The sequence below is a fragment of the Hemiscyllium ocellatum genome, chromosome 3 (genome assembly GCF_020745735.1).
Source record: "Hemiscyllium ocellatum isolate sHemOce1 chromosome 3, sHemOce1.pat.X.cur, whole genome shotgun sequence".
NCBI lineage: Eukaryota > Metazoa > Chordata > Chondrichthyes > Orectolobiformes > Hemiscylliidae > Hemiscyllium > Hemiscyllium ocellatum.
In genome coordinates, this window is record NC_083403.1 from 48189767 (window position 1) to 48214213 (window position 24447).

A 24447-nucleotide genomic window follows, 5' to 3' on the forward strand; every position below is an offset into this window, starting at 1 on the left:
GCATTATGCAAATAAGAAGAAAGCACCATTTGTGGGGAGAGGGAATGGGAGCGGGGGAGGGAGATGGCTGATAAATAATTTTATGAGACAGATTGGTCAAGTGAGTATCTTTGTGTCAAATGGAATTGTGAGGTGATGCACTTTGGAGGAAATAACAAAACAAGGGAGTACTCAATGGATGATTGGATATTAGACCGCTCAGAGGAACAGCTTTTGAATGCTTGACCATAGCAGGTTAATAGGTTCATTAAGAAAGCTTACATCTTTTATCTTGCCTTTTATCAGCTATGTCATAGGTTAGAAGAGTAGGGAGTTTATGTTGGAGCTGGACAAAACTTTTTAGTTAGACTGCAACGGTAGTACTACATGCAGTATAAAAAGGATAGCCTGACATTTCTGCCACTGTATCTTGTTGACCTATTCTTTAAACTAGTTTATCACTTCATTTTAGCTCTTTTATGCCCTTATAATTCCATTTGCTCACATTTTAAGAAGTAGTTTCAGATCTACTTCATTCTCAAGCTGAAGGTAAAATTCAAGCTAATTATTATCACTGCTGTCAAGGGGCACCTTAACTTTGAGGTGATTTTGCAATAGGATAGGATTAATCAATGCAGTAAAGGTAACAATCTCAAAAAAAAATTGCTATGAAACCCTCATGTAGGCCCCCTTTGCTCATCTGACTTTCTGGTTAATATGTAGGTTAAAATGTTCTGTGATTATCACCGCACCTTCTCAATAAGCTGAGGAATCGGCTATTCACTTGATGTTTAAGAAATAATTTGTAGTAAAGTGGCATGAACATGAAGGAAACTGTGTATCATCATAAAGGTAGGGCTAAAGGTCACCTTTCAACAGAAAAAGAGACCCATATTCTTGATCAATAATTTAAAGAAAAAAGACTTTCCAGGATTCCCAACAAAATGCAACAACGATTGATCTTTTCTCCATTAGATCCATCTTGCACCTTTCGCATCAGGATTACTAACAAATCTAAGGCAATTTCTGAATGGCCTTATAAAACGTGGCAGGTTTTAAAAAGTAACTCATGGTACAGGTCTGAAGTGAAGGCCAGGGTGGAGATGTGCCACAAAAGAGAAAAAGGCTGCTGCTAAACAAAGAATGCCAACCATTGGGAGGGTAAAACTATACTGGATTTTGAAGTCTGGTGAGTCATTTTATATAATCACGTACAATGTAGACAAATCCTGATATAAAAATGATTTTATAGTTTATACATATATTATGTTCTTTGTCCCCATTTTCTGAACCTGTTATCAGAAGAATTAAAATATAATTTCCTGAGTTATGCAGTAGTGTCTTAGTTTGTAATGTTCACTCATGTTTTCACAGGTAATTCCATCCAACAATTGAATCTTGATCATTTTGCCTCAGAAGGAAGATGAACTTCAAAATTTGAAGAAAGAGGAAGGGGTAAAATCTGTTGAATCATAAATGCAGCATGCGGATGCCTAGACATAAGCTTAGGAGCCCCAATGAAAACCTTTAAGAATATTTACAAGACAACCGTATAAAAGGCTCTGAGCATGCAAGAGCCACCTAGAATAGATTGATTTTACTTTAAACAAAGTATTGGAGATGATGGAAATCTGAATTGCAAACAAAAAGTATTTGTGGCAGCATCTGTGGAGAGCGCAACATTGCGTTTCAAGTTATCATAACTTCTTAAGAATTAGCTATGTGAAGAGGGAGATTCGACTCCTTCCCTTCTTTCACTCTTGTTCACTCATTGTCAGTGCACAGATGCTCCCAGAATTCCTGAGAATCTCCCACACTTTGTGTTTTCATTTAAATTTTTGTTTAAAATTGATCTTTGTGTGTCAAAACCTGGAACTTACTTCTCAGCCACATCACGTGTCTTGTTGCAGTTCAAGTAGGTGGCACACCAAAAACTTCTGCAGAGCAGATGGGAATGGTTAATAAATATTTTTAGCATTGAGTTTAAAAAGAGTGAGTTTTTAAATTACTAAATGCAACAAGAATTAAAATTGTAATATGTTCTCACAGATTAGTAATAAAGGGTGAGTCCAGAAAGATAAAAGTTTAAAAAAAACACGTCAGTCTCTAAATTCTTTGTGCAAAGCAGAGAGCTGAATGATGCAGCTATTGTAGTGGGGGTTAGTGGCCGAAAGTTTGTTTCACCTGTGTCCCAACAGTAGCATTTCTGTCTCTTACTCAAGGTGGTTTCAGAAACATGAAAATGTAGTTGAAGTTGACACATCATGACAAAATAGGGAGTGCTGTGTGATTTGAAGTGTGATCTTTTAGGTGAGATTTTTGACTAAAAGATGTCAAGATACTGTTCAGAAAGATCTGATTATGTTTGTAGTAAGCATGTATTATTTGACTAATTAAAAAGAGAATTCATTTGGTCAGTTATTTAAAATTTTTATGGTTCCTGTTTATGCATTGTATTTCTTTCTTTGCATTTACTGCTCATTTATCTGTCATCTTTGTAATACATGTAATCTGAAGTTCCTGTAAATCTATTTTTGACTGTTGTACCTAACCACTACTTTTTTTACTGCTTTCTCATTTCACTTACTTTTTTCCCTATGGACCCAGTCATGCCACATTACAACCCAATAACAGCTGTCACTTTCAAAATGTATAGAGTTTGAAGTTTTACCATACACTAAGATTTAGATTCTGATAGTTGTGCCTATACTGTTGTCAATACAGTTTTTCCTCTAGCTTAACTCCTTTGTGTATGGTTTCTCATCTCAAATTCTTGTCTCTCTGACCCACCTTTTGCTGACTTCTCCTCTTTGCCACTTAAATTGACCAGAGTCGAGAGTATGGTGCTGAAAAAGCACAGCAGGTCGGGCAGCATCCAAGGAAAGGAGAATCGACGTTTCAGGCATAAGCCCTTCCAGCATCACACGCTCGATTCTGCAGTTCTTACTTTCTCCTATTTAAACTGAACAGTCTACCCTTCTTTCTTGGACTCTTCATGCTCACTGATTTGGCAAATGGTTCCAACCGCATAGGTACAATCCTCTCTCAAAATAAGTTATTTCTCTCCATTTCAAAACACATTTTCTCGAGTCTAGAACTCTCTCACCTCGTTAACTGTTGTACCACCCTTCCAAGTATTCCTTTCTAGTCCAAAATGTTGAATTATGAAAGGAGGGCATTTGGCCCATCTGTGTGTGTCTGCCATCCATAAGAACAACTCTGTTAGGTGCGTGTCTGCGCCAACACTGTTCACTGCATTGACTTCCAGTTCTGGAGTTGCAGCAACATGTGATCCTTGGAGGTCTGCACTGAAGAAAAAAAAGGAACATTGCTTGTAGCTATTCAAATTTTTTCTCTTCAAATAAGCATCCAGTGTCCCTTTGAAAGTCATGATTGAACCTACTTCCACCATACTATCCATCAGTGAATTGCAAAACCTAACCACCTACTGTGCAAAATAATCGTAATTTCTCTGGGTTCTTTTACTATTTGTCTTAAATCATCATCTCAGTCCTTTTGCCATTAGGGACATCTCCTTGCCCACTCTATCCAGTCTGATTATGTTTTTGAGCAGCTTTGTCAAATCTTCTGTCAACCTTCTCCAAACTATCCACTCAACTGAATTCCCTCATTTTTGATATCATAGTTGTAAATTTTTTCTGCATCATCTCTAATGACTTCACGTCCTTCCTAAAGCATGGTGCTCAGAATTGGTTGGAATCTTCCAGTTGAGGCTGAACCAGAGTGCTCATGCCCCTCTGCTTTGGCATCTGTCTTAATTTTTTTTGGCACCTAATTTTGTCTGATTATATGTCTCTGAATCACCTTGAAATTAGTGGCATGATTATAAATATGACAAATAAATGCATTTGCAAAATAGTATTTGCTATGATAAACTTTAAGACATTTTGTGGTCATAACTTCAAAATTTTTCTTCTGAAATATTTGGATCAAGCTATCTAAAAGTTATGTTCAGTGATAGCACCAAAGTGGTTGTGCAAACAGCAAAGCAGTGTACTCAGCCAAGTGTTTTGTCATCTTCCTCAGCCCCCACCATTTTACACTGTGACAATTCTCCTTAAACTCTCTGTCCAAACTTCACAACCGTCTAATTCCAAATCTCTTCTAAGTCTGTTCTTAATCGTCTCCTTTTAATTGGTCTAGCGTTGCCTCAGCCCCAGGATATCATTTGTGTTCCCATCCCTTATTGGTGCTCTTTCCTCTTTAGAAAGATAGAAATGGGGTCGCCTGCTGATGACAACTTAGCAGTCAGCTGTATTTGCAATTCCTCCAATAATTCCATTGTCCCTGCCTACAAACAGTAAGATCTGGACAGCCCTGGTTTGGGCTGTTAAATCTTAAATAATGGTTTACCAGAATTACCAGGCAGTGACCATTTCCAGCATAAGGACCTAACCTCTTACCGACATTCAATGGCATCAGCATTGCCGAGTTCACACCATCAACATTAGTTGACAACTGACATAAAATTCATGTCTGCTACACCAGGTCAAAAGTTGGGCTCCGGAAATCCTCTCCACCACCCGCAAGGCAAGCCAGCCTTGTGATGGAGTATTCTTGACTTGTCAGGGTGGATGCAACTGTAATTACACTTGAAAGCTCAACATCTCCCAGGTATGGTCTACTTGATCGGCACCTGTTCATCAGTTGCCTGTGTGGTCTGGCTATAGTCTGTGCTATTCATGAATTGCCAAAACCTCTTTAGGATTACCTCACTAATCTGTGTTCTACTACGCTTTGATGGACAAGGGCAACAGGTGCATTACCAAATCATAACCGTCAGCAGGGAGAAAGTGAGGACTTTGGAAATAGGAGGCCATCTGGGATTTTCTAAGGTGGAATTGGTCATCCTGGGAATAGATGCGGCGGAGGTGGAGAAATTAGGAAATAAAGAATGGCATTTTTATAAGAGTTAGGGTGGGAGGAGGTGTAGTTGAGGTAGCTGTGGGAGTCGGAAAACTTGTAGTAGGTGTGCGTGGTTAGTCAGATGGAGAGCTCCAGGAAGGGGAGGGAAGTGTCTGAAATAGTCCAGGTAAATTTAAGGTCAGAGTGAAAGGTGTTAGTGAAATTGATGAACTGCTCACCTCCTCAAAATCTCAGTAATGGTGACCCTGCAGTTATTGTAAGAACACAACTATCTGGTTGACTCGTGTCCCTTTAAGGATGACAGCTTTCCTTCTCTATTCTGGTCTACATGTGACTGAAAACCCATGTAAGTGGATTTGACTCTTAATTACTTTCTGAAATGACCTATTGAACCACTCAGGATAATTAAGGTGGGCAATAAATGTTAGCTAGGAGAAAGTGAGGACTGCAGATGCTGGGGATCAGAGTCAAAAAGTGTGGTGCTCGAAAAGCTCAGCAGGTCAGGCAGCATCTGAGGAGCAGGAGAGTCAATGTTTTGGGCATAGGTCTTTCATCGGGAATGTGATAACATTCCCAGTGAAGGTCCTACGTCCGAAACGTCAATTCTCCTGATCCTCGGATGCTGCCTGATCTGCTGTATTTTTTCAGCGCCACACTTTTCGACCAATAAATGTTAGCTTACTAGAAATGTGGACTACCAATGAAAGAATAATGGGAAAATATTTAATTGAGCAATTTTCATTATACATGCAGACAAAGGTTTTAAATGGGGAAAAAAGTCAATGCAGAAATGTGAAAACAAGTAAATTTGTAGACAAATGTAAACTTTATAGATATAGATTTTAAATATATTTTTCATAGGAACATTGATTTAATGACTACTGAAAAATGGAAATGTTTCTTGCAATGGTGATCTCAAAGCTTTGCTTGATTTATATTCTTTACATCTGGAAGATATGTAACAATTTTATCTCCTTCTTATCCCAAGTGCATGTTTGTACCAGTAGGACATGGTGTATTTTTAAGTCTTCTCTGATTACATATATTGTTTGCAGCTTTGCTAATATTCCTGTACTTTAAAAAACTCATTCTGTTTACAAACCTTCAAGTGGATTCAGCTGCAATTTCGATTTTAAATTGCTCTTTACAGCTAATATTTTGCCCTCCCAAAGTCTGGGACCAGGACATTCTTTATTTCAGAAGATTTGTCAATCAAGAAGCTTAGCTGGGATTGATTTCTAACTCAGTTATTTGACATACCAAAATACAGTACTAGAACACTGAAGAGGAATAGCAGCCTGTCAAGATTGCTCCAACATTCATCTGGATCATGGCTAATCATCTGCCTCAGTGTCACTTTGCCACATTATCTCCATGTCGTGACAACATCTCGATGTCATTAGGCTGCAGAAATATATTGATTTCTGTTTTTAACATGCTCAATAATTCAGCTTCTACAATCCTCTAGGGTAGAGAGTTCCAAAGGATTCAAAATTCAGAATTTGCCACGGTTCAGCTGACACCACCTCCAAACCAGTGACCTCTATGCCTTGAATAATAAGGGCTGTGAGGTGCTGCATTTTGGAAAGGCAAATCAGGGCAGGACTTGTACACTTAATGGTAAGGTCCTATGGAGTGTTGCTGAACAAAGAGACCTTGGAGTGCAGGTTCATAGTTCCTTGGAAGTAGAGTCACAGGTAGATAGTGTAGTGAAGAAGTATAGGAGTTGGGAGGTCATGTTGTGGCTGTACATGACATTGGTTAGGCCAATTCTGGAGTAATCTTGGTCTCCCTCTTATAGACAATATTTTGTGAAACTTGGAAAGGTTCAGCAAAGATTTACGAAGATGTTGCCAGGGTTGGAGGCTTGATGTATAGGGAGAAGCTGAATAGGCTGGGGCAACTTTCCCTTGAGCGTCAGAAGCTGAGGGGTGATCTTATACAGCATTATAAAATCATGTGGAGCATGGATCGGTTAAATATGCAACATCTTTTTCCCTGTATGGGGGAGTCCAAAACATGAGGGCAGAGGTTTAGGTGAGAGGGGAAAGATAGAAAAGGGACCTAAGGGACAACTTTTTTATGCAGAGGGTGGAATGTGTATGGAATGAGCTGCCAGAGGAAGTGGTGGAGGCTGGTACAATTACAACATTTAAAAGGCATCTGAATGGGTATATGAATAGAAAGAGATATGGGCCAACAACTGGCAAATGGGACTAGATTTATATAGGATATCTGGTCAGTATGGGCGAGTTGGACTAAAAGGTCTGTTTTCATGCTGTATATCTCTCTGACTCAATATTTGTAAATAACACCACTTGCAAATTCCCCTCCAAGCTCCACATAATTATGACTTGGAACTATCACTGTTCCATCACACTTGTTGGATCAAACATTCTGGAACTCATTTTCCTTCAGCACTGCAAATATACCTACATTAAAGGGACTGCGGTAGTGCAAGAAAGGTACTCACTACCATCTTTTCAGGGGCAGTTAGGGATGGGCTTAGCCATTGACCATGAATGTGAATACATTTTCAAAAAAATTGTCTCTGGGCCTAGTCTCTCTAATTCTGTTTCATGTGTGACAAATAGCATCCTCAAAGCTCCAGCAAATTTTATCAAACATAATTTCTCTATCATAAATCCATGTTGACTGTGCCCAGTTCAACCATCATGTTCAAAATGTCCAGTTAAGGCATTCTAACATTCCTGCTACCAATATCAAACTAACAGGCCTGCAGTCCTCTTCCTCCTTTGTTAAATATGCTACTTTTTAGTGTGCAGGAAGCTTTCCAGAATTTGTGGAATTTTGCAAGATATTCAGTAATGTATCCACTATTTCAGAACCATCTCATTAAACACTCTTTATTGCCCATCTTGTTCAGGGGATTTATCAATTTTGAATCCAGTTAATTTTTCCAGTACAACTTTATTCATAATGTATTTTAGTTCTCAATTTCATAAGTAATTTGGTTCCTTCATCTTTCTAGGAGATGTTCTGTATACTTTTCTATGAAGATAAACAAACTAATTGTTTAGTTTCTAAGCAATTTCTATGTTCATTACTGTAAATTTTCCCATCTCTAAACTTAGATTTGATCTATGGTTTTGGAATCATCTAACCCTGTATTGCTGCTTATGCCATTTGGCATGTAAGTAGCTTGACCTCCTTCTTGGGTGTATTTTGTGTTGCTGGTGGTAGCTGTCCTGCAGACTTGATTCCTTGGCTTGACATTAAAGATCGAGTGGGTGGTATGCTGGGTCATGAGAGTGCAGATCATGTTGGAGTACAATTCTGCTGATGATGATCCGTAGCACTTTAAGGATTTCTTGGGTTGTTAGGTCTGTTCCATACCTGTCCCATCCAGTATGGTGACAGTGCCACATATCACCGTGGAGGGTATCTTCGATGTGAAAATGGGACTTTTACAGGTGCATTTGCAGCATGCAGCCTGGTGACAATGAGGGCAAATCTGTTTATTTCCTCTGGATGGTTCCTTAATCACCTGCTACAGATTGAAAGTCCATCTTTTGAACTCTAGAAACTCAGTCAGTAGTTGTGCTGTCGAGTTACCTGTGAATGGGCATTGAATTATCCCACTTAGAGTACATTGTATTTTTTCTCATGTTCTGACATTGAACTTGAAAGAATTGTAAGGAGGGCATTGTGAAACTCCAAAAGGACATGAACAACTTGGTGGAGTGGGAAGATAGGCGGCAGATGAGGTTCACGCAGAGAAGTGTGAGATGATGCACTTTTTAATCAGAAAAACATTCAAAGACAATATAAAATTCTAGAGGGGGTGCAGAGTGGAGGGCTCTGTGTATATGTATGCACAAATCATTGAAGGTGACAAGGCAAAAACAAAAATCACACAACACCAGGTTATAGTCCAACAGGTTTATTTGGAAGCACTAGCTTTCAGAGTGCTGCTCCTTCAACCACCTGATGAAGGAGCAGCGCTCTGAAAGCTAGTGCATCCAAATAAATCTGTTGGACTATAACCTGATTTTGCGTGATTTTTAACTTTGTACACCCCGGTCCAACACCGACACCACCAAATCAAGACAAAAGCAGATAGTGTTCTCAGCTCTATTAATAGGGACATGAAATACAAGAGCAGGGAGGTGATGATGAACTTTCAAAAATGTTCAAGACACTTGTTAGACCTCAGCTGAAGTATTGAGTACCATTGTGGGACACATTGTAGGAAAGGTCAGAGTGCAATGGAGAGAACATAGAAGCAATTTACAAAAATGGTTCCAAAAATGTGAAATTTCCGTTATGAGGACACACTGAAGATGTTGGGACTGTTCTCTTTGGAGAGGAGGTGGTTAAGAGGAGCTTTTAAAGAATGTTTTAAAATCACGAGTTTCGATCTGACAGTGTGGAGAATTTCCCAGGTGTGCCTTGGACACACACACGCAATACTAATCTAACCTGGACAGTCTTCATCTCATCACTAAAATGATTGAAGGGGTGATTAATGGTGTTATCAAGCAGCATTTGCTAAGCAATAACTTGTGGGTTTGTGGTAACACCAGAGGCCATTCAGTTCCTGATTTCATTTCAGTCCAGGTTCAAAATAGACAAAAGAGCTCCGCTCCAGCTGGGAGGTGAGAGTGACTGTTCTTGGCATCAAGGCCGCATTTGACAGTGAAGCATCCAGGAGTCCTAGCAATACTGAAGTCAGTGATAATCAGGGCAAAATCTCTCTGCTTAGGGCCTTATCTGTCGCAAAGGAAGATGGTTGTGATTGTTGGAGGTTAGTTATCTAAATTGCAGAATATGTCAACATGAGTTCCTCAGGATACTGTCATAGGTTTATCCATCTTCAACTGTTTCACCAGTGATCTTCCCTTGATCCTAAGGTCAGAAGTGGTGATGTGCAGTCATCAAAAAACTATTCAGCACCATACAAAATTTTTCAGCAGTACATGTTTAAATGCAGCAAGATCTAGACAGTACCCTGGTTTGGGCTGACAAGCAGCAATTAACCTTTTGCGCCTCACGAGTACCAGGCAATGACCATCTATAATCAGAAATAATCCAACCGTCGTCCCTTGGTATTTCCATCATTTAATCTCTCACTGTAAACATCCTGGGGTTTAATGTTGACGAAAAACTCAACTGGACCAATTGTATAAGTACTGTGGCTGCAATTGCTGATCAGAAGATAGGAATTCTTCAGCAAGTACCTCATGTCTTAACTCCTCAAATTCTGCCCACTGTTTACAGGGTACACATCAAGAGTATGATAGAATTCTTCCTTGCTTGGGTGAGTGCAGCTCCCCAGTATTTGAGAAGCTTGACAAATTCCAGGATAAAGCAATCCACTTGATTGTCAGAACATCCACAAACAAGAAATCTCTTCACCACTGACACTCAGAAAATAGCAGCAGTGTGTACCATCTACAAAATGCACTGCAGAAATTCACAAAAGCTCCTTGGGCAACACCTTCCAATCCAAGGTCTAACTCCAACTAGAAGAGCATGGGCAAAAGATTTGCCCAGAGTGGTTCCCCTGCAAGCCACTCTGATCTGGAAGTGTGTTGCTATTCCTTCATTGTTGGGTCAAAATCCCCTCCTTAATAACATTGTGGGTGCGCAAAATGAACTGCATTGGTTTAAGAAGGCAGCTTACCAGCACATTCTTAAGGGCAGTTAGAAATGGGTAATAAATGCTAGCCATTCAATGATGCCCACATTCCATTAATGAATAAAATAAATATTGAACCATATTTTTTGAAGCTTAAAGCAAACTAACATTGACAAAAATATGCACTAGTTCTTTGACATTTGAACATTGAAAGCAATTTTTCCTGTTACACTTTTATCTATGTTTAAGTGTTAGATACCACATCTGTTTGGAACTGTGAACTGGAATAGAAGTTGAAATACTATAACTGAAAAACCAGGTGAGTTTTGCAATTTGACTAAGTGTTGCGAAGTGTCAAGCTGGGCTTTTTGAAGCAGTAAGCAGGAGAACTTGAGACTGAGCAGCACTGAGAATCTTTATGTTAAAGCTTCTGCCTGACAACAACCTTCGAATTGAACTGCAGCATGTTAAAAGTTATACGTGCTAGGAGCATCAGAGAAAAAAACTTCCAGAGCCTGCAGAAATAAACCATCCATCTCTCCTCCTGCTCCTCCCCCTCTTACCCCTTTCTCTCCTTGTGAGAGAAATGTAGAAAATCAAATTAGCTTAAAATAGAATTCTAACAAATGAAGATTTATGGCGTGTCTGTCACCCATCAAGTTGAAGAGTAATTGTCACCTTACAAAGAGTCCTTCTAAATACTGTACACTTCAAAATACTTTTAAACAAGACCCACGGTCTGTTGAACAAACCTGTAACCACCGCACTTAGGACTATAAATTCTTCACGATGAAGACATCGACTACTCAAAATAAACACTTCGAAGCACATTTCCATCATGCACAGTATCAACATATAGCATCCTCCCCCAAGAGCTTTCAACTACATCCACTTCAGGATTGGTTGGCTGGGAACATATTTTAGCATTTTGCAGCTTAGGTATTCTGTTACTTGGATACCGTTCATAATCGCAAAAATCAAAAGAACTGAGTGAAAATAAGTTTCATCTTCTGGTTTGGACTTTTGATCTTTGGAATTTTGTACACTTTTTTCCATTCATAGTTTATATGTAAAATCATTGTCTTTTGTCTGTTTTAATTATGATTTGCATGTCTTTAAGGATTATACTTTAAGGTGCATCAATGTAAATCTTTTCATTACTCCTGTTAAATTTGCATGTTGCAGAATACAGTTTTTCTGTGGCCGAGAAATCTGGTGATTGCTTTTGTTCTGAGTAATGGTGAGTTAGGTAAATTGGCTGTTTTAGTTGTCTCACTGAGATCTTATACATTTATCCATTTTATGATGGCTTGTGGTGTGGAATAATGGCCTCTGTTGTCAGCAAATGCTTCCTAATTAAGTTGTGATATTGAGCATGAAAAAAGAACAAGCTTAAATATCAATTTGTCACAAACATTATATCTAGGTCATTTCCTTTTTAACAAATGCCCAAGTTTTGCTTTTAATAATGAGGAGCAGAGCATCCATTACAGTTATTCTGTGAATATATTAGGTTTTTTGAACACCAGTTTCTTTTTTGTGGTTATTATTACATATAGCAGTTTCAAGAGCATTAAGCTATAAAACAAGCTGATATTAAAACTGAGATACTATTTTTATTCCGCTTAAAGGTTCACTGGTGTCCTTTCTGCTAGACTTTGTTTATATCTGCCTTTACTCAGACTCTAGAATTGGCTGCCCAGTTGGCTATGGTAAGTATTTTAGATTCCTAACTGTCGAGCATAACCAGAAAATTGTGACTAATTTATGGGTCTGTGCAGTATTACATCCTTTGCAGTATTATACTTAGCAAAATGTGATTTCCTTGTCGTAGCATGTAAATTTTACTGACTTGTTTCATGGATGATATTTTAATAAGACACTCCAGCAGTAGATTATTATTGTATTGAGAGCACCACATGTTAAGTTAATGTTTTTTTTCTTCTAATCTAGTATAGCACTATCTAGATGGTATGCTGTCTGTTGATCAGTTGGATAACAAGTCATACACATGGAACCCGACAATGATATTGCACTGGATATTTTGATAACAAACGTAGTCTGTGTCTTTAAAACAAGATGTCATTTAAATCTCCGGAAGATTGCACTGGAAGGAACAAATGTGATCTATAAAAGAGATGTTGGAGTAAGTTCATCTGTTTGTGTCATCACCTCTGCATTGTTATATTTTTGCAATAGACTGTGATGCTATTTATATAGGACAAAGCTAAATTGTTGGTAAATTAATCATTAAGCAACAGGTTAATCTTTTCTATTATATTTAGTTAACATTTTTAATATGGAAACTTCAAAGTGGTTCACTGACCTTCAGTTTTAGTGAAGGCATATCTTTTTAATACTTACCTTACTTAATGAGCTCTCTATGATTTTGATAAATGTAAGTACCAGTACATTGTTCTAAAAGAAGGAGATAAATGAATATAGGCAAATTTAAAGTTTGTGACAAAGCAGATGGTTCCTCTAGATTTCAAAGTGCTTATTTCCTTTATGTCACTATTTTAAAATGGGGGGTAGAAATTCATAAGTTAATATTGCACAGCTTATAAATTAATTGTACAAAGATTCCTTTAGCTACAGTACAAGCTTTTTATAACCTGTCATATTCTGTCTTTGGCATCTGGGGTGGAGTGGTCATCAGGTTCATTCTGAGTCACCTTAGCTATGGCATTATTGAAGAGATCGTATTCTGGATCAGATTTTGGTGTCATCCTTCCACAACACGTCATTCTTCCCTCCATCCATTGAAAATTTCACATTTTTGAATGATCTCTTTGCCCTTTGCAGACAGCATCTCACAAGATGAGGACAAAACTTCCCAAGATAATAGTGTACATGTTTCCACTCTTGTGATGGTTTATCTGGAGCAACCATCTGTCTATTCTATTTGGTGTGAACATGATCCTTGATTGTCTTGTTGAGGCACACATCCAAAGGTTGAATGTGTGTTACATCTGTTGGACCCCCAGCAATTACTACAATGAGTGTATTTGCTTTACTGACGGCTTTATATTTTATCAATTACATTGTATCTAAATGTGCGCCAAACTAATATACTGCATTCTTTATATTAGCCACCAGGACACACATTCCACACACCACTTATCCATAACTTCATTCTATCTTTTCTTACATGGACTGGTTATTGCTAGAACAATTATCAAATGTTCCCATTCCACAGTTCAATTAATGGTCATATTGAAAGCATGATGACTACTTCCATGTTGCTAATGTTGTATCATGGGTGCTCTCTGATGAACTTTTGGTAACTGTTAATTTTGGCATCTAGGTGTTTTAGTAATCTGAATAATCTTGGCTTTCAATCACATCATTTGATGGTTTTTATTCTATAAAGCAGCTACATGAACTAGCAGGTGCTCTGAAATGTTTGATGGACTTGAGATTTGATTTGGTATATTTAAATACGTACACAGGTGTTCCATTTCTGATGATTACATCACTCAGTTTTTGTGGACCCATTCTGATAGTTGCTTCTCATGATTAGGGCAGTGGGCTCATTTCTGTTCCTGTGGTGCATTTGGCCTTGGGGATGAAGTGGGTTCCTTCTTCCATTTGAGATATCAGATTTTCACTGACACTAAATTCCTTTGTTGCCACAATTTCTCAAGTTAGCAAATTTGACTTTTAGCTTAACCAGCTTCATACATGGTTTGTTTTGGTGTAAGTCACATTCGTCTTCATTGTATGCCATCCAAAGTCTTACCTGAGCATGTCTTAAACTCCTGAATATCTCTGCAACGTACACACATCACTAGCTCAATTCCTTCTGCCAACTTCCAAGGTAAAATATTAATTTGTGGGGGTAAGTTTGAGGTTCACTAATAATGCAAGCATAGCATGCAATGGCCGAAAGTCGTTGGGAGTGTGCAACATATATGACAATTATATTCAAAATATGATTTTTAAGTCTGTAAAATGAAATTGGCTTTTTCCTCGATCTGCAGTGATTGGATAACAGAATGTTAGATAGGGACACTGGTGCAGAAGATATGCTTCATCTCAGCTCCAGGGTGTTGTCAACATTGTAGTCATCCCAGGTGGCCATATCTGCAGTAAGTATTTCCATATTAAAGAACTTCAACTTAGAACTTTGGCCTGAAATTTTAGGTTGAGGGTATCAGGACAGTTTTGTGGGCATGTTTTATTCTGGAGGTTGTTTTGTACCTCATAAGTAAGGTATGTTTCTGGTTAGCAATTGAGTATAGATGACTATGAATGAAGCGGTTAAGGGGACCCACCTGCTGTGCTGGAGGAGCCTTGTCCCTTGAATTCATCTAAAGAATTCAAAGCATTTGCTGATTGTGTAAGTGATGTTATGTGGATGGCTATACGAACAAACTAGCTTTGGCACTGCTGCAGGAGGCTATTCAAAAGGGAGGAGAAAAAGGAAAGTTATAATAGTAGTTATAACAATTGCAAATTTCATTAGTTGTGCTGGATGCCTTTTTGGTACCAGGGTTGATTAGAAAAGAACTTAGAGTCGTAGAGATGTACAGCATGAAAACAGACTCTTAGGTCCAACCTGTCCATGCCGGCCAGATATCCCAACCCAATCTAGTCCCACCTGTCAGCACCTGGCCCATATCCCTCCAAACCCTTCCTATTCATATACCCATCCAAACGCCTCTTAACTGTTGCAATTGTACCAGCCTCCACCACTTCCGCTGGCAGATCAATCTATATACGTACCACCCTCTGTGTGAAAAAGTTGCCCCTTGGGTCTCTCTTATACCTTTCTCCTCTCACCCTAAACCTATGCCCTCTAGTTTTGGACTCCCTCACCCCAGGGAATAGACTTTGTCTATTTATCCTATCCATGCCCCTCATGATTTTTTAAATCTCTATAAGGTCACCCCTCAGCCTCTGACACTCCAGGGAAAACAGCCCCAGCCTGTTCAGTCTCTCCCCATAGCTCAAATCCTCCAACCTGGTAACATCCTTGTAAATCTTTTCTAAACCCTTTCCAATTTCACAACATCTTTCCAATAGGAATGAGACCAGAATTGCACGCAATATTCCAACAGTGGCCTAACCAATGCCCTATACAGCTGCAACATGACCCCCCAACTCCTGTACTCTGACCAATAAAGGAAAGCATACCAAATGCCTTCTTCACTATCCTATCTTCACTATCTACCCGCGACTCCACTTTCAAGGAGCTATGAACCTGCACTCTAAGGTCTCTTTGTTCAGCAATACTCCCTAGGACCTTACCATTAAGTGTATAAGTCCTGCTAAGATTTGCTTTCCCAAAATGCAGCACCTTGCAACTTGATGTGAAAGGATTCAGTAGGTGCACTTCACATAGGTGTCAACTAGGAATACAATTCTGTCTTTAGCAGTTGAGGATGTAGGGCCCAAGTGAAAATGTAGAACTTCACAGATGTTGATCTCTTCCACTCACAAATTGTAATTGGGATAAACAGGTCAGAAGATTAAATATGTAGTAGTCAGACTGATATGGGAGAGAGGGACTTTAATGCATGTGGCACTAGCAAACTCTCTGGGGAAAGAGGTAAGGTCATCTTGGGTGGGCTTATTTAAACAAGGCTAGGACCAGTGAGCTGTTAACCCTAATATAGGGTGATAAATGGGGTTGGAAAGATAGTTCAAAAAAAGTAACAAGTCAGGGCTTTCAGGCAGAACAAGCAAATAGATAAAATAATCAGGCATCATGAAAGGGTTGCTGAACAAAGAGACCTTGGAGTGCAGGTTTGTAGTTCCTTGAAAGTAGAGTCGCAGATAGATAGGATGGTGAAGAAGGCATTTGATATGCTTGTCTTTCATTGGTCAGTGCATTAAGTATAGGAGTTGGCAGGTCATGTTGTTTCTGTACAGGACATTGGTTAGGTCCCTTTTGGAATACTGTGTGCAGTGTGAAATTTGAAAGGGTTCAGAAAAGATTTGCAAGGATGTTGCCAAGGTAGGAGGGTTTGAGTTATAGGGAGAGGCTGAATAGGTTGAGGATATTTTCCCTGGAGTGTCAGAGGCTGAGAGGTGACCTTATGAAGGTTTATAAAATCATGAGGGGCATGGATAGGGCAAATAGCCAAGGTCTTTTCTCTGGGATGGGTGAAGTCTAAAACTAGAGGATGTAGGTTTCAGTTGAGAGAGGAAAGATATAAAAGGAACCTAATGGGCAACATTTTCACGCAGAGGGTGGTGTGTCTAAGGAATGAGCTGCCAGAAGAATGGTGGAGGCTGGTATAATTACAACATTTTATAAGGCACCTGGATAGGTATGTGAATAGGAAGAGTTTAGAGGGATATGAGCCAAATGCTGGCAGATGGGATTGGATGAATTTAGGATATCTGGTCGATATGGACGGGTTGGACCGAAGTGTCTCCTTCTGTGCTGTGCATCTCTATGTCGGAGACCCTGTAAAGATTGTAAGACATTGGTATCCAGCCTGTGGTGGCAAAATGACAAAAGTTTGGATCCAAATAGTCCCAGCTACTTTGACTTTTTTTGGAAGAAATAGACTTCATAAAAAGAACATGGTTATACAGAGCAAAGGTGGCAGAAGGATGCGATTCTTTTCCTAACAGAGAAGATAGTCTGAAGACAATAGGAAAAGAGGATGTTAGCTACAAGCGTCAAGTTATTGAGTCAGAATTTTCCGCTGGTTAGACAGTTGTTAATGCCAGCATAGATGGGACTTATGAAATCTCAATAGCACACTCCAGAATTGGCCAGGAAATTGAATTTTTCTCTGGACAATTCCTCTAAACTTGGTACCTTCTAAGTCTCCAGATCAACCAAACGATGAAATTAATTTAACTTTTAACAGCATTATATTGTCTCATTTCTAAATTTTCTAATTGTAAACAGTTTCATAAAATTTGCATTGAAAGAGCAATTGAAGTGAGGTAATTATGGAGAGTGGTTGAAACTCCATTTTTCTTTTCCCTGTAACCAGGCTCAGCTACCTCTTTTGTTTCAAAAGTGTGACTGAGCACAGTGATGATTAGGGGAGGAGAAGAAAATGCTCCCTTATTTGTGTTTTTTTTCCACACGCTGATTTAGTTCTGTCTCAATATGGGAGAAGATACTGGCTTTTGTTGAGTGTCTTGTCAGTGGTTATGGTCTGTTCTTGTCCTAGGGTTTAAAATAGTTTAGATCTCAGTGGTAAAGTTAATATATGTAAAAAGAAATGAATAATTTGAATAAAATAAAGAAAGACTATTAAGGATGGCAGGAGGGTGAAAAGGGTAATGATAGAACTTGACTAAAGTTCCAAATAATGAAAGGCAAATTTAGAAAGCTGAGGGACGATTTGCCAAAAGTGGACTAGATATACCTACTTGAAGGAAAATTATTGACAAATCTGAGAGCTGATTAAATGTGGGATTTTATGAGCACAGTGAAACATGTCCTCGCAAAGAAAATGGTTGAAATGTGTAGAGCCCCCTGGTTATCCAGTAGCATACAGTTAAAGTGGGTAGTGAATTCCACACACTCAACCCATAGATACTTGACTCCTTTTAATGCTTCTACCAATAATCTTTAACTTGTGCCCACAGTAATTGACCTCTCCACAAAAAGAAATGGGTCAGCCTTGTAAACTTTATCCAAGCCCCTCATAATTTGGCCTCAATTAAGCCCTTAAACCTATTATCTTGCGTCTTCTCTGTTCTAATGAAAAGAACCGAGTCTATTAAATCTTTCCTAAGAGCTATGATTTTAAAGTCCTGGCAACATTCTTATAAATCTTCTCTGTACTGTCTAATGCAATTATGTCTTTCCTGTAACATGTGTAACCAGAACTATACAAACATCACCGGCAGTCATCTATCCAATATCTTATCAAATCCCAGCATTGTACTCCTGGTTTTGTATTCAACATCTCTCCCATGAAGGAAAGTATCCCATATGCCTTCTGTGCCATCTCTATCCATCTATCTATCTATCATGCCAACTTCAGGGATCTGTCAAGGGACGTATTATTGAATTTTACAGTCCATTTGTGGAAGGGTGCAATGGGCTCAAGACTGATATTTTAAATTAAAGGCCAGTTATGAATGTGGGCGAACATAGCTAGCTAAAGTGAAATGGCATATTAGATTAAGAGAGGCAAATAGCAATGTGTAGAGGATCAAATGAATACATTGCAGTGAGAATACGTTGCCCTTTTCCATCCCTCCGGCAATATTTAATGTCTTACTTTATCTTATGAATTATTCATTTCCTCTTTCACGTATTAACTTTACTACTGAGACCTAAACGATTTTAAACTCTAGTAATAGAATAGACTGTAATTACTGACAAGGTAATCACCAAAAAGCTAGCTTCATCTCCAATATTCCAAGTAGTGGGCCCACCGTAAGAATTTAATTGTGCAAAGATGTATCATAGTTTGAAATTTGCACATTATGCACAAAAAACTAAAATATTAATAAGAATCAAAGGGAAAGCTAGCTAAAAATATACTAATAGATGGTAAAATTTTCTATAGATATTTAAAAAGGACAAGAGTTAACAAAATGAACATCAGACCAATAGAAAGAGAGTCTGGGGAACTAATGACGAAAAATATGGAATAAATTAAACAGACGATTATACTGGTTTTTCCTACAGAGAAACAAGTAACATCTGAAAGATAGCTGTAGACCAAGAAATTAAAATGGAAAGGAAGGAGGAACAAAACAAAATTATCATCGGGAGTAGTACTGAACAAGTTGTTGGCACGACATACTATCAAGCCTCCAGGTCCTGATGGGCTTTACATAAAAGAAATCTGTAGAGGTCTTGTTTACCTTTAAAGTAGGAAGAGTTTTAGAAAAGTAATAAAGAATAAAAAAAATACATTTGACATCTGTATTAGACTAACATCTTAGAGTCCTGTATGTGAAATTGGAATTTCTACAAGACTATGTGAAAGAGTAAATTTAGTAAAGAGTATATTAGAAAATTATGGAGTGTATGTTTACAGTTCTTGATATGTGCCCCTAACTGGCTACAAATGGTTGCACATCTTGGAAATTGACCCTTATAATTCATAGCGTATTTTTAAACTAATAATTTACTGCATCTATGCCAACACGTACAGAACATCGTGCATTATTTCATTTCATTTTGGGCAGTATCTTGCTGGAGAAACAGATGAATCTTTGAAGGGGTGCATTATAAATTAAGTAGAATAATCTTGGGCAAAAAGAGCTCGAAGAAATGGAGTATATGACTTGTATTCTGTCAGGTTTTAAGTGATCTAATTGAGTTGTTTTACAATAATAAGGTTCAGTGCAATAAATAAGGAAAATCTTTTTTGTTTGTCTATTGAGAATTTGTCAGCCTCCCAAAGGTTCTGATTGGGTGAAATGAAATTTTCAACACTGTATGAAGCTTTTTTTTAAAAAGATACCAAAGAGTATGAATTAAAAATGGGCAGTGAAAGTTTTGGGTACAGATTAGCTGTGATTTAACTGAATTAAATTGCCATTAAGCTTGAGGGGATGAATAGTCTCGTTCTGTTCCTGTGTTCCTATTGAATATTTGAATGACTCGACTGTCCAGCTGCTCACACGGAAATGTTATTTTATTTTACAGGAACAGAGATCTTAAATGCTTTTTAAAAATTTATATACACTTTTCACTGTTATAGTAAGTGTCTTGTATATAATAATTTGATTTTTATGTGTGAAGTTAAATTAACAATCATACTTTGATTATAGTAGCCTAAAAAAATCAATAAAGTAGTAAGCCTAGATGCAACATATCCTTGATCAATATTAGGCTAGACTTGCATCCAGGGAAAAATACATAGAAAGCATGTCTGTAAAATTCTAATCCTGTCATGAATAAGGCAAAATGAAGTACTGAAAATGATCACTAGCATCTGAAAAACTAATTGCCATAATGATGCAATATAAAATGGCAGACTTTATTTTTGTAAGTAATTCATATACAATATATAATTGTACATTCACAAACACATCTAACTTCAGGTGTATGTTATATGCAAGTATTTTTACCTAAGCAACTCTTCTGAATCATGTTATATGTAAATTATGAATTTATTTAAAGTATAGGTGTTACATTCTCAGTGAATGTAACAGGAGTTCTGTGATTAAGAGAGTGCAATATTTTCTTATGTATGTTTGCAGAAAGTGTTAATGAAACTGAGGAAACCCAGGATAACAGCCACAATCTGGTCTTCAGGGAAAATTATATGCACTGGAGCCACGAGGTGAGAACTTCATTTTATAGAGTTATAGAAATGTACAGCATGGAAATAGACCCTTCGGTCCAACTTGTCCAAGCCGACCAGATATCCCAAAACTTATTTTCTACTGTTAATGTAAATTGTTGATATGTTTCATCTTATGAACTTCACTTTTGAGGACTTTGATCTGTTTTTTCCAAATAAGTGCAACAAAATTCTATCCATGTTTAAAAGGATAGAAGTAGAGTATATAATCCTGAACAAATTAATGATTTTTGTTTGCTTGAAAGGATAAATACTAATGTAATTGGGGAAAAATGCTTTGGTGTTCAAGGGCTCAAAAGGAATTGCAAAAGAAATTATAGTCTAACCATTGAATTTGAGTTCTGAGCTGAAGCTTTACGTGTGTGTATTCAAAATTCAGGAGTTTTAATCACATTTCAGTGCTCGATATGTCGATGACCTTACAGGGAATACACTGTTTTTGATAGGGTTTGGGTTGGGGAAAAATGTAGGAAATTGTATATTGGCTGACTTTTATGCATCATGCATCATTGAATCAATGGAAAGGAATATATGATCAAGGTATATATTGGGATACTTGCCTGCAAGCATCTGATTTTCACCCAGTAAAGTCAAAGTTCACTCATACATTTGCCCTCTAAAGATGTGCTGGTTAGGTGGCTTGGCCATGCTAAATTACTTAGTGTCCAGGCATGTGCAGTCTAGGCGCATTAGCCGTGAGGAATGCAGAATTAACGGGATGGAGTTGGAGGGGGGAGGTCTCTGAGGGATGTTCTTCAAGGGGGCAGTGTGGACTCAATTGGCTGAATGGCCAATTTCATCACTAGGAGTCTATGATTCTCTATTTTATTCAGTCGTGCTAATCGTAAATGCAAAGTAGACTTGGTACAGTGTCAGTTACCTATTATATATTTCTTATTTTATTATGAAGATTCCCTACCCAAAGATAAAATTTAAGTTGAGACTTGTGTAGGGGTGATCATTTTCTGGAGTTAAAATTCACACACCAGATTATTATGCAATAGGTTTATTTGAAAGTAGTAGCTTTCAGAGCGCTGCTCCTGATGAAGGAACAACGCTCTGAAAGCTAGTACTTCAAAAAACCTGTTGGACTATAACCTGGTGTTGTGTGATTTTTAACTTTGTCCACCCCAGTCCAACACCAGCACCTCCACATCAGTCCTGCCCCTACCATAAGTTGTCAACTAACCGGAGGCAGTCTGCTTCTTGGTCCCAGATATTGTAAATGGAGGGTAGACTTCAATGTTTCCAATGGTAGGAAGGCATGTTGTTTTCTTTCAGAGAGCGAGGGTCAAAAGCAAGGTTAGGGGGTGGATCTTTAGCAGCCATCCTTTGTTCACTTGTTCCCATACCAGATTGGGACAATAGAGATCTTCCAAACCAAACTCTGTTGGCAAGTTCTTCTTATCATCTATTGGAAAGTCAGTTAATCAGTCTGATAGTGAGTTGAGAAGCTTGGGTAGCAATGATTTGAGCTGTTAAAGGGATTTTAATTGATGGCGAGTTGAGTTGGTCCCCAATGGAACTTCTTGTCCAGCACTTAATTGTTGAGGTGGCGAGAAAGGTCTGAGCTTCTGACAGACCAACTCACCCAGTTATTTGGCTTTTTCAGCTTATTCCTCATCACCTTTTGGAAGGGGATAATCACAACTATAATGCAGAGTCATCGAGGTGTATAGCGTGGAACCAGACTCTTCGGTCCAACCCGTCCATGCCGACAAGATATCTAGTACCACCTGCCAGCACCCGGCCCATATCCCTCCAAACCCTTCCCATTCATATACCCATCCAAATGCCTCTTAAACGTTAAAATTGTACCAGCCTCCGCCACTTTCTCTGGCAGCTTATTCCATATATGTACCACCTCTGTGTGGAAAAATTGCCCTTTAGGTCTCTTTTATATCTTTCCCTTCACACCCTAAACCTATGCCCTCTAGTTCTGGACTCCCCCACCCCAGAGAAAAGACTTTGTCCATTTATCCTATCCATGCCCCTCATGATTTTATAAACCTCTATAAGGTCACCCCTCAACCTCCGATGTTCCAGGGAAAGCAGCCCCAGCCTGTTCAGCCTGTCCCTATAGCTCAAATCCTCCAACCCTGGCAACATCCTTGTAAATCCCTTCTGAACCCTTTCAAGTTTCATAACATCTTTCCGATAGGAGGACGACCAGAATTGCACGCAATATTCCAACTGTGGCCTAACTAATGTCCTGTAGAGCCACAACATGACCTCCCAACTCCTGTACTCAAAACTCTGACCAATAAAGGAAAGCATACCAAATGCCTTCTTCACTATCCTATCTACCTGTGACTCCACTTTCAAGGAGCTACAAACCTGCACTCCAAGGTCTCTTTGTTCAGCAACACTCCCTAGGACCTTACCATTAAGTGTATAAGTCCTGCTAAGATTTGCTTTCCCAAAATGCAGCACCACGAAAATTTAAAATCTATGCAATAGTTTTTATTATATTACAGATGAAGTAATGTATATGTCATAACATCTTTGTACAAAATTGAGTATATTTTCAACACCATTTAGTGAAGAAGATGCAAAAACTGGTGCTCGAAGATTAGCCCGCCTTCTGCAGAAACTGGGTTTTCAGGTATTTCCTTTGTACGTTATATTTGTATAGCAAATCTAAATATTGAGCTGTTGAAATCACTTAGATCACATAAGTTTAAGCTAATGATTTAGAATCTTAGTGTATAGTTTTAACATAACTTGTTCTTTTCTTTAAGTTTTGCACTCAATTGCCATTATTCTCTGCTAAAGTTTAAATTTTAATTTCTGGTAAGAGTTAGAGTTGATACCATTTGCATGTCTTTTGTTTAAATTCAACCCGTACTCATTAAGTTCATTCTACCTTAAAATACAAACCTGTGATGTTGAATTGAGCTGGCCAAATATGCTAATGCTTTATTATTCCATTCCTTAGCATCACTGCTCTGTCATACTTAAAAGCCTAGGAAGGGTTAGGTAAGGACTTTCTTAAAGGGGACAAGAATGTGAAATATTCCTTTGATATTTAATAGACGTTTTGTGTCAGCAAGGATCCTTGGAGTGTCAGGTAAGTCTTTGTAAAAAGCAAGATGGTGATTGATAAGGGAAGGGGGCATTGCCACACAAGGGAACCTACATTAGCCACACAACCTGGTAAATGCTACAGGAGAAGGATGAAAGCCTCAATTGGTCACTTAGGTGACACAATCACTCTGGACAGCAAGGACATTACCCACCTTCCCTGCTACTGGCAAACTACTATGGTGAGAGGAAGATGATGGACGCTACAGCCCTGGTACAATCTGCTTGATTATTTTGCTCCTCACGCTTCCTATCCCACAAAATGGAGCCCAATGATGTTACAATTGTCACCTCTGCAGTCTAGCATGGAAATACTCTGTTGGAGTATTTCCATTCCAGCAAAAAAAAATTTCTGATGTGACACTAAAGAGACTTTCTTCTCTCTTAATTCTTAAGTGTATGCACAATCATACAGGGCCTATTGTTAACAGCAATTTCATTTTGTGTTGATTACCTAAAGGGAAGCGTTACAAAGCAATTTTTAAGCAATGTTGAAAGCAAATCAACAAAGACTGTAGACTTCTGAAATGAAGGCGAAAGTTTAAAGTTGCAACTGCTGTTGATGAGATGAAATGAGTGTAATGGGATAAGTTTGTAAAGTGTCACATAAGTATATATAACAATATAGTACTAGAAGAATTATCAGAA

At 38.4% G+C, this 24447-nt stretch overlaps 1 protein-coding gene across 9 annotated transcripts in view; it reads left to right on the forward strand.

Annotated features, from left to right (window-relative positions):
- tbpl1 (TBP-like 1) overlaps nt 1–24447 on the forward strand; it is a 49708-nt gene that overhangs the window by 12388 nt on the left and 12873 nt on the right. For 2 of the 9 annotated variants that reach the window (XM_060849779.1, XM_060849784.1), the window contains exons 2-7: nt 955–1168; nt 1354–1434; nt 12100–12180; nt 12422–12614; nt 20612–20694; nt 23257–23320. In XM_060849779.1, the coding sequence (XP_060705762.1) occupies nt 12480–12614; nt 20612–20694; nt 23257–23320 (282 nt within the window). In that variant the 5' untranslated portion in view covers nt 955–1168; nt 1354–1434; nt 12100–12180; nt 12422–12479. Of the gene's footprint in view, nt 1–954; nt 1169–1353; nt 1435–4488; nt 4615–10717; nt 10788–12099; nt 12181–12421; nt 12615–20611; nt 20695–23256; nt 23321–24447 lie in introns of all 9 variants that reach the window. The other 7 variants (XM_060849782.1, XM_060849783.1, XM_060849786.1 and 4 more) reach the window with 7 other exon arrangements.